At 36.9% G+C, this 18,231-nt stretch overlaps 3 protein-coding genes across 5 annotated transcripts; 1 reads left to right on the forward strand and 2 right to left on the reverse strand.

Annotated features, from left to right (window-relative positions):
- The first annotated feature begins 292 nt into the window (after positions 1 to 292).
- Positions 293 to 4,143, forward strand: rbm48 (RNA binding motif protein 48). The gene is made up of 5 exons (XM_058377593.1): positions 293 to 457; positions 1,732 to 1,922; positions 2,010 to 2,155; positions 2,247 to 2,824; positions 4,007 to 4,143. Exons 1-5 carry the CDS (start codon positions 335 to 337, stop codon positions 4,073 to 4,075), a joined length of 1,107 nt encoding a protein of 368 aa, XP_058233576.1. The 5' UTR covers positions 293 to 334; the 3' UTR covers positions 4,076 to 4,143.
- Positions 4,062 to 7,336, reverse strand: clxn (calaxin). Its single transcript, XM_058377594.1, has 6 exons — positions 6,340 to 7,336; positions 5,317 to 5,472; positions 5,009 to 5,113; positions 4,769 to 4,920; positions 4,560 to 4,664; positions 4,062 to 4,200 (listed from the first exon to the last, which is right to left on the reverse strand). Exons 1-6 carry the CDS (start codon positions 6,413 to 6,415, stop codon positions 4,150 to 4,152), a joined length of 645 nt encoding a protein of 214 aa, XP_058233577.1. The 5' UTR covers positions 6,416 to 7,336; the 3' UTR covers positions 4,062 to 4,149.
- Positions 7,337 to 7,776: 440 nt separating this feature from the next.
- On the reverse strand, positions 7,777 to 17,010 carry grna.1 (granulin a, tandem duplicate 1). 3 transcript variants are annotated; one of them, XM_058377592.1, is made up of 8 exons: positions 16,938 to 17,010; positions 10,268 to 10,344; positions 9,818 to 9,952; positions 9,363 to 9,641; positions 9,150 to 9,287; positions 8,863 to 9,012; positions 8,649 to 8,786; positions 7,777 to 8,073 (listed from the first exon to the last, which is right to left on the reverse strand). In XM_058377592.1, exons 3-8 carry the CDS (start codon positions 9,950 to 9,952, stop codon positions 7,981 to 7,983), a joined length of 933 nt encoding a protein of 310 aa, XP_058233575.1. In that variant the 5' UTR covers positions 10,268 to 10,344; positions 16,938 to 17,010; the 3' UTR covers positions 7,777 to 7,980. The 3 variants fall into 3 exon arrangements, with proteins under 3 accessions (XP_058233575.1, XP_058233574.1, XP_058233573.1); XM_058377591.1 differs by lacking the exon at positions 10,268 to 10,344 and having other exon boundaries at positions 16,938 to 17,007; XM_058377590.1 differs by lacking the exons at positions 7,777 to 8,073; positions 8,649 to 8,786; positions 8,863 to 9,012; ... (1 more) ...; positions 9,363 to 9,641; positions 9,818 to 9,952 and having other exon boundaries at positions 10,268 to 16,532; positions 16,938 to 17,000.
- Between the last annotated feature and the right edge of the window lie 1,221 nt (positions 17,011 to 18,231).

The following is an 18,231-nucleotide window of genomic DNA, read 5'->3' on the forward strand; positions in this document are numbered from 1 at the left end:
TACGTTTTGTGAGAATTTTGTTTTTGTAAATACCAGTCGATCAGTTTGATAGATTAGTTTGGTCTTGTGCGGCGTGCAACTGTACCCATTGCGGCCAGACGTTATTAAACGTAATCGTTATATAATAAAAATTAATGATTCTAACCCAACACTGAAACTAAAACTCCTAAAACATCCATTGAAACGACGCTTGCTACACTATAATAAAATATCTATAAATATAGATATCTTATATGTCGAGAACTCGAATTGATAGTAATTTCAGGAGCACGTGAATGTAGCATTAGTACAGCGTTTTCGTTGTGCGCATGCGCTGAACAATCCGTAAGAAAACATGGCGGCGTCCGAGGGCAGCTCTGTTTGGGATACACCTCGAGTATACAAACATCATGAGCAGCAGAAAGTCTGTCACACAAGACCAAAGTACAGGGAGGGAAGAAGACCAAAAGCCGTCAAGGTCAGCTTGGTTTTATTCGTGTACATTAGAATGGAAGTAAGATTAATGGATTAAAATTGACCTCACTATCTAGCGACTCAAGCATCGATGGCAGGGTTGGAAATGGCATTCCCTATATGCTGTATACAACACACTGTTATAATAGTATTATTACTGTTTAATAAACGACATCGTCACATTACAACCTACCTGTCATTCAGAATGTCGTGGACACAGCTGCTTTAGTGTTACCTTAGACTGATTCATGATAGGGCACAGTGTTTTCACACTAATAAAAGTAGGTATAATGACACAACAGCTATAACCAACTAAATTACTGTTCTGAGTAGAGCATTGGTTTTTAAATGTTTTGTATCCAGGAACTGTGAAATAAATTTCACAACTGCTCTTTAATACTTTTATTATTCTGAATATAATCAGACTATTTAACTATAAGAGTCATAATTCAGAAAGGTCAGAGTTGCCTGTACTTCCTCAGGAGACTCAGGTCCATTAATGTCTGCAGAACCATGCTGCAGAAGGTTCTACCACTCGGTGGTAGCCAGGGTCATCTTCTACGCTGTACGGCTGATAAGTGTTTTAGGAAAGCGGGCTCTGTCATGGGAGTGGAGATGGAGTCTCTGGTTGAGGTGTCTGAGAGGAGAATGCTGAGGAAACTTCTCAGTATCCTTGACAACACATCACATCCCCTTCATGTGACACTGGAGTCGTACCGGAGCACATTCAGTTAGACTGAGACCACAGAAGACCACCGATGAAGTCTTTCCTACCAGTGGCTGTCAAACTCTATAACTTCTCGCCTTTCAGTCGGGAGCAGAGCTGACGGAATAAACCCTGACAATATAAAAATTCCACAATAAATACATTGTACATTAATGTAATACCATGTGTAATATCATACCATTGTACCACATGGAATATCATATTATGTGCAATATGTTCCAGTTCCCTACCTTTTTTGTTCTTTAAATACATTTCATTCTTTATTTATCTTTCTGGTAATCTGAAGCAGTCTTTGGCAAAAGAATTTCCTTCGGGATTAACAAAATTCTGTGTCATCCTCAACACAAACGGGTAAAGTAATATTCTAGAGATATTTTGAGAAAGTAGAGACAGGTTTATGTCAGATGGCCTCTTATGTCAGAGTACTGAGAGCACACTGACTCATGTAGTGGATGTGTTGGTTTCCTTGCCTGGAAATCAAACCCCAGCCAGGGAACTTCAGACACTGTGTACTCTTTTAAATCATTCGTATGCTATGTTCTGCCTTTTAGGTGTACACTATTAACTTGGAGTCTCGGTTTCTCCTGGTGCAAGGAGTACCTGCTATCGGAGTGATGACAGAACTAGTGCAACTTTTTGCACTTTATGGAGTGATAGAGGAATATCGAGTTCTTGATGAGTATCCAGCTGAACAATTCACTGAAGTATATCTCATAAAGTTCCAGAAACTTACGAGTGCGAGGTGAGAGTCGGTTTGTGGTACCTTATCATGAATACAGCTGCCCTGGTGTAGTTGTATTTAAGAATAATTATATTGGGTTTTTTCCAGGGCTGCTAAGCGGAACACTGATGAAAAAAGTTTTTATGGTGGGATACTTCATGTCTGTTATGCTCCTGAATATGAGACTGTAGAGGACATAAGAAAGAAGCTGCAGGACAGGAGGAGCTACATAAACAGAGCATGTAATAAATCAGGTATATATATATATGTATCTCAAAGTGATGGGGATTCTTTTACATTTCTAGACTTTTCATGCACAGTATATTGATTTATTCTTACTTCCAGAAACAGAATTTAAAAAGGAACCCACATGGTCCAAAAAACCTGCAGACTCATCGGCACCGGCACCAGCACCAGCACCGGCTAATGCATGGGGAGATGGAAACAGCACTCAAAATGAGACTTCAAATCCCAGCACTTCTTCAGGGTTTCCACTGCTGCCCTTACCACCACAGGAGAAAGCCTTTCAGCAGTGTTTATCTTCAAGGGGATATAAATCACACAGTCTACAAACAAGTGCACCTACAGAGGATAAGATGGGATCGCTACATCATTTCATCCCAGCTTCCCCAGAACTTTCTAAACAGACCTCCGATTTTCCAAACTCGGCATCTGCTGAAAAGGGCGAAAGAGTCAGGACTCAAAAATCCAAAAATCCTCCATCTACTGCACCAGAGTTTGTACCGAGGACAACACGTTTTGAAAACAGAAAGAGGAAAATGGAGGATAGTGTGGACTTGTTGGGAATGTCAGACAAAAATACTCCTTTGTTTGGACCAAAACTACCAGAACAACAGAGAACAGACATGAAAGATGCTTCATTAAACACAACGGCCAACTTAATCAGGCAAACAATGGCAAAGGTAAGCTGTGTAATAGTGTTGTTAAAGTTGCAGTTAGTCAGGGTGTGCGATTGCCCGTTATCTCACTGCTGATGTTTTGAAAATACTGATTAAACTCCATTTCATTTTTTCTTCAATCTGCCCACTAGGGGGCGATAAATACCTTCACCGCTTTTATTAGGCTGATTCACCTGCTAGCTCTGTATATTTACCCTAATAAACTGGAAACCCAGGGTATACATTGATCAGGCATAACATTCTGACCACTGACAGGTGAAGTGTATAACACTGATGATCTCCTCATCATGCCATCTGTTAGTGGGTGGGATATATTAGACAGCAAGTGAACATTTTGCCCTCAAAGTTGATGTGTTAGAAGCAGGAACAATGGGCAAGGGTAAGGATTTGGGTGAGTTTGACAAGGACCAAATTGTGATGGATAGATGACTGGATCAGAGCATCTCCAAAACTGCAGCTCTTGTGGGGTGTTCCCGGTCTGCAGTGGTCAGTATCTATCAAAAGTGGTCCGAGTAACAATGGTGAACTGGTGACAGGGTCATGGGCGGGCAAGGGATTGAAGGCTGGCCCGTGTGATCCAATCCAACAGACGAGCTACTGTTGCTCAGATTGCTGGAGAAGTTAACGCTGGCTCTGATAGAAAGGTGTCAAAATACACAGTGCATGACGGGTCAAGGCTGTTTTAGCAGCAAATGGGCCAACACTATATTAGGCAGGTTGTCATAATGTTATGCCTGATCGGTATATACATACATATATTTTGTATAGATGTGTACAAAAACTCCAGACAGCACTTTTTTATATCGTGCTGCTGAAACCAAAATAAAACACCTTTAAATATAGAAAATATCAATATATAACCAATACTAAAAAGATGCTTCTAGTGGTTTTAGGTAAGTTGAGTCTGTAGTGCAGGTTATTCATGTCACGGTTATATGACCTACTAACAATCAAGCACAATTTACACTGCTACACATACCATAACAATCACTTATAATAAAAATTAGATATGATACTAACATGAGATGTATGAAGTATGCACAGAATTTTAGTATGGTGTGTGTGTGTGTGTGTGCGCCATTTTTATCTCTTTTAGGAATGTGACAAGGAAGGTGTTCTGGTTGCTGAAATCTGAATTATTTTACATTATTTTAAATCTGATTTTTTTTCCCTTTTTTCTTTTAGGTCTCTGCAGTTCCCACAGAGACAAAAACCACCAGTACCATCACTGCAAAGCCTCGAAGACGAATTTAATCACATTTAAATACAATTCATACAGAGTAACACACAGGAGCTGAACAACCTTGTTGTGAAGTTATTTCAGTGATTCAGGGACTTGGCGTATCCTGGAATGCATGCTGCTCGAATGCTTGTATACACTGAAGAAAGAAAAGCAGCATATTAGTAAATAACCTTTTGTATATTTAATAAAAAATGATAATGGCCATCATGGTATGTTTTTTTGTATCCAGTTTGTAAAAGGTGTACTTGACTGCCATCTTTCAATTTTTTTTAAAAAACACATCAAACTATTCAGTGATTCCTGCATGCTCTGTTAATTAGGACATCAACAGCCTCAGGTTTTTACTTTACTTTGTCACTACCTTTAGTTTCATCCAAAGCACTGAGGTTGAGGTTGTGTTTTTAATGCAGTTTCTTTCACAGGCAACAGGAGGCTCCTTAGTGACTGCAACTACATTGAGAACACATTTTAAGCGTGTGCTTTTGTTATTTTTACCTTTGCTTCAGGAAGACAAGATCCAAAAGCCTCTAATAACAGATTTTCCTCCCTCACAGCCTTTTCGAAGTCCGAATATGAAAGTCTGCCGTCGTGGTCGTAATCCTGGACATCAACAGAATAAATATTACTTAAACTGTCTTATTTAAAATATCTGCTCTCTCTCTCTCTCTCTCTCTCTCTCTCCATAGACAGTGCTTATTCCTTACCATTTTCTTTAGTATTATTTCAACAAGGTCCTTAATTCCTTCATCAGGGTCTTCCTCAGTCAGCTGTCTGATCAGGCTACTTTTCAGCATGTGGAACATTTCCTCCCGAGATATGTAGCCGTCCCCGTTCAGGTCGTACACATCAAAACAGACTGTAGGCATTTCAAAAAGAGGACAGTAGAATGATGAGCAACGTGATTATAATTACTAATACTGAAAAAACCCATCGATTTATCTTACATTTTATTTTCTCATTCAGTGTCCCTCGGAGGAAGACCGCTAGTCCTTCTATCCACTCTTTAACACTGATGTAGCTATCGTTGTCCTTGTCAAAGGCGCGAAAAACTGAGACAGATGAGAATTATTGATGAGTATAATTATGTAATTATAAGTATTTATTCTCTCTCTCTCTCTCTCTCTCTCTCTCTCTCTCTCTATATATATATATATATATATATATATTGTATAAAAATGAATAATATTTTTTTCAGAAAACCCTAGAAATTTGATGTTGAAAGCTTAGTTTCCGTGCACAAACTCGACCTCACCTCGGTCCATAATCATGTCGTCGGTCAGTCCGAAGGTGTTGTGCAGGATGTTACGGAATTTGCCCCGGTCCAGTCCATTAGGTGCTTTCCTCTCTGTCTGTTCTCCGAGCAGTGTGTTAAACAGCTGGATCAGGCACTCTGCTTCAGTTTTATTAACTGCACAGCAAGAATAAATGACCATTTATTGTCTACGATAAATGTATTATACATGGATAAGGGTTATCTATAAAAGATGTCACATAGATTGTCAAACCTGACAACCAAAATCTCTCCTATTTGAATTACGATGTATAGCTGACTGTTCAATGCACAGCTTTTGATCTACTGTTCATGGGTCATATTCAACGTTATATATTATTTCATGTATATTATTATGAACAGTAAGTTATACAATGTAATAAATACAATTTATATATGTATATATATAAAAACTTCAATTTCTCATGCTTGGAGTTGCTGCATGAGATGCGTGGCATTGCAAATCCCATTCTCAGGCCAGAATAGCTTTATAACATGTAAACGTACTGGTCAAAAGTTTGTGGACACCTGATCATCACACCCATACTGTATGTAAGCCTTCCTCAGTTGTTTGTGAAGCTGGAGGCATATGGTAGGACGAAGTGGATGAACTCAAGTGTCCTTGTAGGAGAGTCCTGACCTGAACACCCCAGGCAACATGGGTGCTTGACCTCACTGATGCTTTGTGGCTGAATGGTTAAATCTACACAGCGCCAACATTTAATGGACACCCTTCTCAAAAGAAGGGAGATTATTATAACAGCTAAATGACCTGGATGGTCCGCAACTGCATATAGATGTGATTAAACGTTTAATGCTGACCCTCCTGGTGTACCAGGGTCAGTTATATCACGAGCAAACAAGCAGTTATTGGTGAATAATGTAACTAGCTAGCTACACTGCTAATGGATAACTATTTACTTCATTAGTGCTCACGTGCATGTTTCCTCTTCGCTGAAAAAAAAAACCATTTAGATAAATATGCCACAGTTCTGAGATACTTACAGTGTTTAACTTGTTTAGACAGAGTTTCAGCCAAGTTTTGAATTAGCTTCCTGCTCAGCGCAGACATCTCTGACATCCTGAAAGCGCACGCTCACCAACTCGGGATGTTGACACTGGATTACCATGGAAACGCCAATCTGCCCACTAGGGGGCGATAAATACCTTCAACTCTTTTATGAGGCTGATTCACCAGTAGACCTGCTAGCTCTGTATATTTAACAGGTGAAGTGAATAACACTGATTATCTCCTCATCATGGCACCTGTTAGTGTTAGTGCCATCTATCAAAAGTGGTCCAAGGAAGGAACAGTGGTGAACCGGTGACAGGGTCATGGGTGGCCAAGGCTCATTGATGCACGTGGGGAGTGAAGGCTGGCCCGTGTGATCCGATCCAACAGACGAACTACTGTTGCTCAAATTACAACTACTGTTGCAGAAGAAGTTAATGCTGGTTCTGATAGAAAGGTGTCAGAATACACAGTGTATGATGGGTCAGGGCTGTTTTGGCAGCAAAAGGGGTAACAACACAATATTAAGCAGGTGGTCATGATGTTATTCCTGACTGGTGTATACTCTATGTGAATATACACTGAATCACCAGTTCATTGGTTACATCAGTGTAGTAGTAGCTAATAACACTATAACAATTATTATTATTATTATTATTATTATTATTATTAGTAGTAGTAGTAGTAGTAGTGTTGTTATAAAAAGAAAAAACTTGTAAATTATTGAATTAATTAGAATAATGTATAACAACAAAGAAAAATAGCACGCACTTATCTTGTTTAGTTTTTTTTTGTACCATTGCTTAGTTTTTTTCTCCAGCATAAAAGTTTATCATAAATCGAACAAAGTTGAGAAATTCATCTTTTAAAACCTTATAAAAAGGGGAGACCATACATAGACAATAGAAATGAATACAGAAACTCAAATGTGTTGCCAAATCTGCATGAGTAAGAAATCCACAGAAGCATTTACATATATATCTTAGTCTGTTCAGTATCAGAAAGTCTAATATATTCTTGTGGCTTGGAGGTTTGGTGAAGGAAAAGGGAAGCTGCATCATGTGAGAACAGTTTATACTTGCAATGAGTATTGATTCATATTTGCATGATTCATTTGTGACCCATAAAAAATTAAATAAATTTTATTTAGCAGCTCATTTAAAATTTGAGGTTTTTGTAAAAACCGCAGTGATCCTCTCATTTTGATTATAGATAATAATATGATAATTATATGATTGAAATTATATATAGATGAAGGAGCTTGGGGTATAATCATGAAAAATGTCCTCATTTTCATAGCAGGAATGTTTCTTAGAAATAAATAAAGAATTAAAAAATATCAAACTAAATAAAAAATATTATGTAGGAATACAACCTATAATAAATAGTCATAAACTAAAAATAATGCACATACAATTTTTGGATTAAAATGATTTTTTTATGCATTGGGAATTTTATTGGTCTGTTTATATTTGTAATTTATTTCTTTCAAAATAAGAAATGATTAACATGCTGTACAACTGCTCCTTTTGAGTATGGCATTACAAAAATCTAATTACAGACCTGAAGAATGTTCACTTGTTGATCAAATATAATTGTAAATTTTATTGCTTTTTGTCTGAATAACCTTCCGTTTAAAGAACAGTGTCACTCATGCAGGTTTTGCTCTCCTCATCACACCGAGAGCCGACGGGACAGCAGCCTGTCTCGTTCTGACAGCATGCATCCTGCAGACGTTAAATATGGTTAGTCTTGCTACATACATGATTTGCTTCTTAAATAATGCAATGTTTTTCTTCTTGGTAATGACTGGCTGAGAGTTACATTACATATTCTCATAACGACATCACAAGAATTTAACATTATATTTTTTTAAACTACTAAATCAAGCTGTGGAGCAACAAGTGCTAGAAATTGCAAAACACTAAAATGTAAAATGTGTTATAATACTGAATTTTGCAACACCAGGGGAATACATCCAACTGTCACATGGAAGTCATCGGATTTAATTTATGTATGTATGTTGCAATAGTTTACACCCCGCCTTTCAAGGGAAAATGAAATGCACCCATAACATGCAATTCACCTGCAAGAAAATATTAATGCATCCTGCAACAATAAAACAATCTAACAAGCTTACCCTATCCTAGGTCATGTTTTAATTCATGATTCATCTACCTTTCTGTTCCCACACGCTCTTTTTATAGCTTGTAGTTTGCTCGTTTGTCACCTAGTCATATAACATTTTATTTGTGTACTACTTTATTACAGTAAGGGAAAAGGTTATTGCTCAGTCTCGTACCTGAATGGTGTTCCTCGGCATGGCAGCAATCGGTGGGGATGCAGGAATACTCAGTGCTCCCCTGAAACACTGGGTGGACGTGCTGTCACAGTGATAACCGAAGGGACAGCAGTGGATGCCATCATAACAGCACTGACCCTAAAAAACACAAAATGTCTTAGCATGTATACTAATAAACCTATCACATTCATGATTTGCTGAAAAAAATACCAACCGTAGTGTATTGGCAGCATGTCCACTGCCCATAAGGGGACCTGCAGCATGTTGTACCATCAGGGCATGTATAGATGTTGTCACAGTGAATCACAGAGACAGAAGGATTATCAGAGTTCACCAGAGGAGCAGGAGCTTGTTTCACTTCCTCCTGTGAAGGAAATAGACCAGAAAGTGTTAACTTAAAGGACTATGAATTAATTAATAAGAAATATAGTAGATAGACATATAGCTGTTCAAATAATACTTTATTGAAGAAAGGGATAAGGTTATTGCTCGGTCTTGTACCTGAATGGTGTTGCTCGGCATGGCAGCAATCTGTGGGGACACAGGAATACTAAGTGCTCCCCTTAAACACCGGGTGGACGTGCTGTCACAGTAATAACCAAAGGGGCAGCAGTGGATGCCATCATAACAGCACTGACCCTAAATGAGGAGACCAAATGTCTTAACATAGATACTTATAAACCTGACTTGCTGATTTACTGAAAATATACCAACCATAGTATATGGGCAGCATGTCCATTTCCCATAAGGAGACCTGCAGCATGTTGTACCATCAGGGCAGGTATAGATGTTGTCACAGTAAACCACAGAGACAGAAGGATTGTCAGAGTTCACCAGAGGAGCAGGAGCTCTTTTCTTCCCCCCCTGTGCAGATATCTGAGGGGAATGAAGGATTTTATACCAAGGAAAACCCTTGTTCTCACACAGCTGAGTCTCTACATTACACTGGTAACCTTGTGGACAGCAGTGGGCCTTGTCTGGACAGCATACAGCCTTAAAAAAATACAGAGTATAGAGTATATTTATATATGCTACTTACGATTCATGATTCAAAATGCAACATTATTTTATCTTGATTATATAAGCTGCTATTTTCAGCACAATGTGCTAAATCCTAATTAATTAATCAACTTCAACAGAAAAAAAAAATAGTTCTGGTTTCTGCTTACAGATGGATATTGGCAGCATGCATATCCTGTTTTAGTTGGGCAGCAGGTATTTTTGTCTTGACATTCTGTCCCATCTGGACAGACAGTACTGGCAAAAACCAGCCCTACCATAAGCATCACTAACACCGCAATCATCTAGATAAGGAGAAGAAACAAAGCATACTTATTTACCCATTGTCTGAAGCATACACAATAAAGAAACAGCATAAATAATGCACAATTCTTCTTCTTATAGCTAAATAATACTGACTAATAGTATTTATATAATAGCATTTATATAAGTATTTATATAAACAATTCATAATGCTTAATATATATATATATATATATATAAAATATATTTTTTTATTTACCTTCACACTCAAAACTAGACATTAAGACATTTTAAGTAGTATCTATTCACGTAAAGTAAATGCAGTTGTTTATGAAAAAAATGACTCCAACACTTGCCTTGCTTTTGCAGTTGACTGTTAGCAGTATCTGTCTGTATGCTCAGTCCCAGCTCTCAAAAGTCTCAAATGAGCATACTAACATACAAACACACTTATCAGTCAGATGTGAAGCTTGTAAAAAAGAGGAACTGACCCTTTCATATCCCTCGTCAGTGGTGTCAGTTAAAAAATGGGAGACATTTCTCGTTAATGTAGTACAGAACAATTCATCTCATTCAATTAAACTACACTGTTCCTGTTCCTACGCAGTTCTGATCACATGTTTAAAATACTTCCGTAATTGTATTTTGCAGTATTAACACTCTATGTGAGTACTACTGAAACTGAATACTTGTACTCTTACTTAACTAAATAAAAAGCTGTTTACTGCAGGCTATATAATCAGCCAAATAAACTCCCACGCATCCCATATCTAGAATTATCCCAATTCATGATCTGTGGTCATTTTCTCATACTATGCAGTGTATTTAATGCTCTAGCTATCCACATGCATTTAAAGATGAATAATTATCTGGGCTCAGTAAACCTCAGTTTTTTATCTCAGTTCATATCCTGTTTGTTCATCACATGACCTATGGCCTGTGCTTTGACTTTGCCTTATGTTTTTTGGATACCACTGCATTTGTCATTGTTAAAACAGTTGAGCTGCACTACTCTGTGTAGTTTGTGATGCTGGAGGGCAAGTTAGATATGAGATAATGTTAAATATAATAGATAGATATTTATTTATGTTTAAATTCAGTTTTTCCCCCCATTGTCGCAACTGGTGAAACATTTCACACTGTTTGTCAACTTAGATCTAGACATATTTTATACAAAGATTTACACAAAAGTTTAAATGCCAATGTAGAAAGTGAATCATTTGTAACAATGCACCCCATTTTCATAGATATACTGATTTTATTTTGGGCAGGAAAATATTTTAGAGCTTTGAGTCAGGACTGACTGAGTTACCATTTGCAAGTCAGCTGACATTATGCTTTATATTAATCAATGAAATGTAAGTATAAGTAGGTAATGTAGGGTACAATCTGAAACTATAGCAGCTATTGAATTGCACTTAACATAACCTTTAACCAACAATTTATCTAGTTTTGACGCTTTTCATATAATAATATCAGTACAATGAGACATAAGAATGAGCAACACAGCAGAAAGGAAGTCCCCAATGAGGATCTGTTACAACGGTTTACAGCAGAACAAGACCAGGCTTTGTTACAGAACTGCCACAACCTTTCAAAACTGTCAATGAACTCCTCATGCACTTTTATTAAGCATCAGATAACTACTATTAGAAAATACTATAAAGAAAACATTAAGATAGATATCAAGGTCACTTAAACTGACCCAGTTGTCTAGCCATGTGAATTTGGCCCTTGTCAGAATGGCTCAGGTCCTTAAACTTGCCCATTTTATTCTGCCTCCATCCTGCTTTGAGAAATGACTCCCTAATATATCACACTTATTGACAGTGTGCCACTGTAACAAGATGGTCAATAGGTGCATTTACATGGACACTTTTTAATCAGATCGGACTGAATTCAATCAGATTGACAAATCTGATCGCAGCGTTTACATGAACGCGGTATAAAGGAATCAGATTGTTATGCGCGTTCACATGACACATGATTAGAATCGGATTAGATCTTTCGACATGCGCACAGTCCACGAAAACATCTGTACGTCATACGTCATTCGTATCAACATCCGTACGTCATACGTCATTCGTATCAACATCCGTACGTCATAGGTCATTCGTATCAACATAACAAAGCAGGACAAATAGGGGGCATACAGACATTACAAAAGTATAGAGAAGTACACCTTTGTCACCATATAACATCAAAGGTTTTGACTAATGGATTCAAGAATAGTATAAGTTTTGAAAGCCTTTGAATTTAAAGGTTCAGAAAAAAGGGTCTTAATATCAGAAGAAAATATTCTGAAGTTGGGTTTACAACGAATGGCTCTGGCTTTGTGAATATGAAATTTACCCAGGAGACAGAGTAACAAAACAGTACACCCAAAATTAACATCTTATAATATTTATAATATTTTCATTGAATTGTATAATTTTCTTACAACAAAGGAATAGAAGCACGGTAACTTCTGACCAAAAAGACTTAGTGAATGGACAGTGGCAAAACAAATGAAGAATAGACTCTTCTTCAGCATCGCAAAACGAACATGACGAAGATACATTCTGACAGAATCTACTCAGGAGAAGGTTACAGGGGTAATATCTATGAGTAATTTTGAAATGGAGCTCTTTAAATTTGTTTGGAATAAAAAGTTTGTGAGGGAAGGTCCATAAATTATTTAGATCAATATTTGGGTAACAGAAACTCCATTTATAATGTGCTTTGGGGAAGGTCCATGGCGTTGAAAAAAGTGCTTTTCTAATAAAAAGTTATTACATTTTTTTTCCTGAAATATTAATACCTCTGATTGCAAGTGTAGGAATGTGATTATTTAACTGGCTGTAACTTAAATGCGCTTTCATAAGATTTTTTTATACCAACAGAGATACTTTTGATTACCTTATTGAAATCTCTCATTGAAACCGTGGCCCCTCTCAAAGACACAAACTCAGAAAATGAAAGAAGGTCCCCTTGAGCATTGAACAGATCAGAAACAAAAATAATATTTTGAGCCATCCACTGCTCAAGAAAAAGAGATTTGTTACCAGATAGTATATGTTCATTATTCCAAATGATGCAGGAGTGTGGGGAAAAATTATGCTTAAAAGCAATCTTCCAAGAATCCAAAGCTTGTTTGTGAAAATTTGATAGCTTGATGGGTAATTTACTGCACTTAAAATTACAGGCCAATAAGAATTTAAGGTCACCACACTGTTTAAAAATGAGATTGGGAATCCAGAACCAGGGAAGATCATTCTTAGCGATGCAATTCTTAATCCAGTTAATTTTGAATGTTTGATTGATGGTTTGAAAATCGAATGCATTAAGACCACCCTCCTTATACGTTCTAATCAGACAATTTCTTTGAACTCGTTCTGGTTTGTTTTTCCAAATAAAGCGGAATAACAGGGAGTTAATAGATTTAATTGTTTTATCATCAACATAAAGAGAAAGAGCAGGGTAACCTAGACGTGAAATACCCTCAGCCTTAGTTAGTAGGACTCTCCCATAAATAGTCAAATCTCTCTGCAGCCAGCAGCCAAAAACATTTTTGATTTTATTCAATCTTGGCTGAAAATTATAACAAAGCCGGTCTGAACCTGATCTAAAAATATCAACGCCCAGGTATTTTACACATTGTTTTGCCTCAATACCCTCAATTAAGGTTTTATCTGAATCGTTTACATATAGAATCTCGCATTTCTTGGGGTTTACCACTAATCCGGAAGCTTTGGAGAAAAGATCAAGATGATTTAGGGCAACAGAAACTTGTGACTCATCTTTAAGAAAAAGACAAGTGTCGTCAGCTAACTGGCTAATAATTAAAGTATTGTCTCCGATATTAATACCTTCAATATTTGAGTGATTTATCTGTAAACTTAATAGTTCGGCTGCCAATAAGAAAAGAAAAGGAGAGATGGGGCAACCCTGGCGAATACCACGACCCACAAGAAAACGCGGAGAAGTGCCAGAAGCCAAGGAGACACAGCTGTTAATACCATTATATAAGGTGCGAATCATACTGATAAAAGAGCTACCAAAACCAAACCTTGAAAGGGCTTCAAAAATAAATGTATGTTCAACTGTATCAAATGCTTTGTAAAAATCTATAAACAAAATTAATGCTTCCCTATTCATAATTTCAGAATAATCTAGAATATCTAAGATTAATCTAATATTAATAGAAATATGTCTGCCTTTCATAAAACCGGATTGAGTGTTAGAAATTGTGTCTGCCAAACAAGGTTTAAGCTTCTCAGCATAAAAAGAAGCCAACAATTTATAATCAGAATTTAACAGGGTGATGGGGCGCCAGTTATCTAAAAGTTTTGAATCCTTATTAGGTTTGGGTATGAGACAGATGATACCTTGTTTCATCGAATCTGCCAGTTCCCCTTTCCTAGCACACTCAATAAGAGCTTCATATAGAAGATCCTTAATAGAGTTCCAACAGACTTTATAAAATTCCCAGGGTAATCCATCTGGCCCAGGGGATTTATTATTAGGCATCTTTTTAACCAGATTATAAAGACCATCCAAACTAACGCCTTCCTCACAAAAGTCTCTGTTATTATCAGAAACTTTAGGAATTATGTGTTGAATCTTATGAAAAAACAAAAATGACGCATTGGGGTCAACTGACGAAGTACATAACTTTTTATAAAATGTAAAGACATGAGAAGAGATCACAGAGGGGTCATTAGCCAATGAGTTATTAATATATAAAGAAGAAATTTTCATCTTACTACTGCGTGTCCTCTCTAGATTGAAAAAGTAAGCAGAGTTTTTTTCCCCAAACTCTAGCCATTTTGCTCGTGATCTAATAAAAGCACCCCTCGCTTTTTCTAAAAAGAGATTATCCAACCTGCATTGCAAACGTGTATAAAAAATCCTTCTCATCCTCTCCCAGATTAGGGTTCCTTAAGAGCACAGTCATTTCTTTAATTAAGTCTGATATTTCCTTATTTTTCGCAGATACTCTCTCTATTCCAAATCTAAAGGAAAACTTTCTACATTCATATTTAAATAGCTCCCATTTAAGGATGGCTGATATATTAATCTGGTTTTTAACACATTCTGCAATTTTTTAATTTCTTGACAGTAAGAGTCTGATAATAAATAGGTCCAATTTAACTTCCAATAACCAGGGTTTACTTTCCTCCTTCTCTTGAATTTATCATCAGATAAAGTAATCTCAACTACAGCGTGATCTGTTAATGGAGAGGGAGAAATTTCTGCTGAAACTAAAAATGAGATCAAGGAGTCTGATACCAACCACAAATCTATATGTGATTTTTGAGAAAAATCTGATTTAAACCAGGTAAACAATTGTCTGTCAGGGTTTAAATACCTATATGCATCAGTCAGATTCAGACATTGACAGAGTTTTCCTATTAGAGGATTAATACTTATAGACATGTTTCTAGGCGGAAATCTATCAGCAACAAAATCGGGCGCCTCATTGAAATCGCCACCAATTAAAATAAAGGCAGAAGGATATTTAAGTTTTAAGTTATTTATTTGAATGATTATACCATCAAACAGAGTTGTATTTTGGGCAGAACTGTTGAAACCATATATGTTAACCATTATAAAATAACTGCCTTCCCAATGAACAACTAAAATGATCCATCTTCCCAATCCTGATAAAATAGTTTCTATTATTCTATTCTCTCCCTGAAATCGAGTGTTAAGTAAGATAGCGACACTATCCAAGATGAGCTGGAATTATGGCAGAAAAAAATAGAGCTTCCCCACTGGTTACGCCAGAATTTTTCATCAACACTAGAGTGCGTTTCCTGTAAAAAATAAACGTCCCTTTTCTTGGATTTACAAAATAAAAATACAGCTTTTCGTTTGTATAAGTCACGTAGCCCCCGAACATTCGAAGATAAGCATGAAAAACATGAACTAAACATAGGAAGAAAAAAAAAGAAACTTTAAGAGTTACAATTTTCAGAACAGGTATAAAAAACTGAAAAACTTCTTGGAAGATATGCAGAACTTAAGGAACGAATTCCATATAAAATTCAGGAAGAACACCACACCATTTCGTGGACCCAAGGGAAAAGAATCAAAACAAAATTTGGTATAATTGGTATATAATTGGTTGGTATAATTATAATCATAGTAATATATACACTAAATACTAAGTGTCACAGACAGAAATTCTCTTCCCGTTTATGAAAGCAGCGGGACCCACAAACCCAGCTCTCTTTCCTTCTCTTCTGGCCTTTTCAACAAGAGGCCAGAGTTTCTTTCTCGCCACTTTGTCCTCCTGTGTCAGATCTTCTAAAATTCGGATTTTTTCTGCTTCAAAAATTCAGACTGTTTGGCTCCTGCCCAGATTGCATCTCGACAAGTGCGGGATAAAAACTAGGTGTCTAAAAAGATCAAGTACAACCAGTTTGACGTTTTCTCCTTCGCACTCGGGAATCCCCGATACACGGAGGTTCCATCTGCGTTTATAGCTGTCCAGTCCGCTGCATTTCTCCTTGAGAGCTTTATTTTTCTTAAGCTGCTCGGCTTAAGAACTTAAAAAAAGGATGTGAAATGGGTCCCAAAAACAGTCAAAACTGTCTTCAAGATGAATGTTGAACTTCCACTACTTCCACTCAAGTTCTGCACATAGAAAGTATATAGAGCACAATAAAGTTGAAGTTAACACTGCGCCATCTTGACGCCGCCCACGATTCCATCCGATTAAGTGTTTACATGTCCTCTCGATCGGACTAAAAATGGTTTAAACCACCCTTTAGAATCCGATTGAAATTTTAATCTGATTGTGCTTCTAGTCCTGTTACGATCGGATTACAAGTGTCCATGTAAACGCACCTAATGTTACTCATGTTACCTCTCTTTGGTTTTAATGTTATGGCTGATCATTGTGTATACAATCACTGTACAGGACAGTGTAAATAAAGCGTGATTACTTTTATTTCATATGTTATATTCTACTATTTTGATTGCAATATTGTTCATGCGCATGAGCAGCAAATTTACAGAGAGAATTAACAGCAGTCTCACCGTGGATTTCTTGGCGTCATTATCAGACCCTGAAGTGTACATGTGGTGGAGCTGTGACTATAGAAAACCAAAAGGATCACACGATCAAAATTTACGTTTAATAGAACATTTAATGTTTTTGGTCAATTATAATGCTCTAATATTTAAGAAAAACAAGTTAAAAGGCACATTTTACTAGATATTTACATACCTGATTTAATAATCTTTTATTGTTTAGCACAATAATGACTATAATATAGTAGCTCATATCCAGTCCTGTTCTCAAACTTTTTCTGATGATTGTTCATCAATATCTGAATGATTTCTGGGTGGAATGAATTCGATGGTGCTGGTATACTCTGGACTATGCGATCTATAGTTAGATGTAATGCATAATCTTAGAATTGTTACATAATAACAAAATTAATAACATAAATCACACATCCATCACATGTATTATAAAGCACATCCATTTGTTTATTTTCTGTAGCACTTTTCCTTTACAGGGTTGCAGGGAGTCTATTCCAAAGACCCGGGGGACACAAGGCAGGGGACATCCTGGATCGGGTGCTGATTGATTTCAGGACACACACACACACACACACACTGACAATTTACAGATGCCAATCAGCCTATAATGCATACCTTTGAACCTGTCTGTAAGAACTTGCAAACATCAAACATCCAAGCCTTTATTATGTGACCCATTTGGCCTTCCGTAGTTGCAGTGAGACGGCAGTATTGACACTTTCTAGCATACAGGTTGGTGGCTTATAAGAGTTTTGGATAAGTAACAAAGTTAGTTTTCACACGAAAATAATTGCACTTGTTTGAAAAATAAAAACATTTTAATTTTGAATACTTGAGGAGTTTCCTGTTTAAAGCGAATTACTTTCGGTTTCTTCTGAAAAATCGAGGCTTTGATTGTTGTGCTTTGCTAAGCTTCTGTGCTGACTGATTTCTGCTGTTTGTTTTGTGTTATTATTATTATTATTATTATTATTATTATTATTATTATTATTATTATTATTATTATTATTGGGAGGAAAAGTCATACTGTAAGGTTTATGTTGCCCTCTAGTGACAAGATGCAGTACTACGTTTTATAAGTGAACCAAAATGACATTTTTACACGACTATATATCTGCATGTAGGCCTTTTCTAAAGTGTTGGCACAAATTTAGAAGCCAAACAAGGGTTTCAGACACTGAGCCTGTGCCCTCCAGGCCTTCTCACCCAGAATCAGTGCATTACTCACTAATGCTGTTGTGGCTGATTGAGCAAATCCCCACAGTCACACTCCAAAATCTAGTGG

This window comes from Hemibagrus wyckioides, linkage group LG24 (genome assembly GCF_019097595.1).
Source record: "Hemibagrus wyckioides isolate EC202008001 linkage group LG24, SWU_Hwy_1.0, whole genome shotgun sequence".
NCBI lineage: Eukaryota > Metazoa > Chordata > Actinopteri > Siluriformes > Bagridae > Hemibagrus > Hemibagrus wyckioides.

Coding starts and splice junctions, on each gene's coding strand:
- rbm48 (XM_058377593.1), top strand. CDS start 335: ATGGCGGCGTCCGAGGGCAGCTCTGTTTGGGATACACCTCGAGTATAC. Junction 1,923..2,009: donor CAGAAACTTACGAGTGCGAG/GTGAGAGTCGGT, acceptor GGTTTTTTCCAG/GGCTGCTAAGCGGAACACTG. Junction 2,156..2,246: donor CAGAGCATGTAATAAATCAG/GTATATATATAT, acceptor TCTTACTTCCAG/AAACAGAATTTAAAAAGGAA.
- clxn (XM_058377594.1), bottom strand. CDS start 6,415: ATGTCAGAGATGTCTGCGCTGAGCAGGAAGCTAATTCAAAACTTGGCT. Junction 5,114..5,316: donor CGACATGATTATGGACCGAG/GTGAGGTCGAGT, acceptor CATCTGTCTCAG/TTTTTCGCGCCTTTGACAAG. Junction 4,921..5,008: donor ACTGAATGAGAAAATAAAAT/GTAAGATAAATC, acceptor AAATGCCTACAG/TCTGTTTTGATGTGTACGAC.
- grna.1 (XM_058377590.1), bottom strand. CDS start 14,810: ATGAGAAGGATTTTTTATACACGTTTGCAATGCAGGTTGGATAATCTC.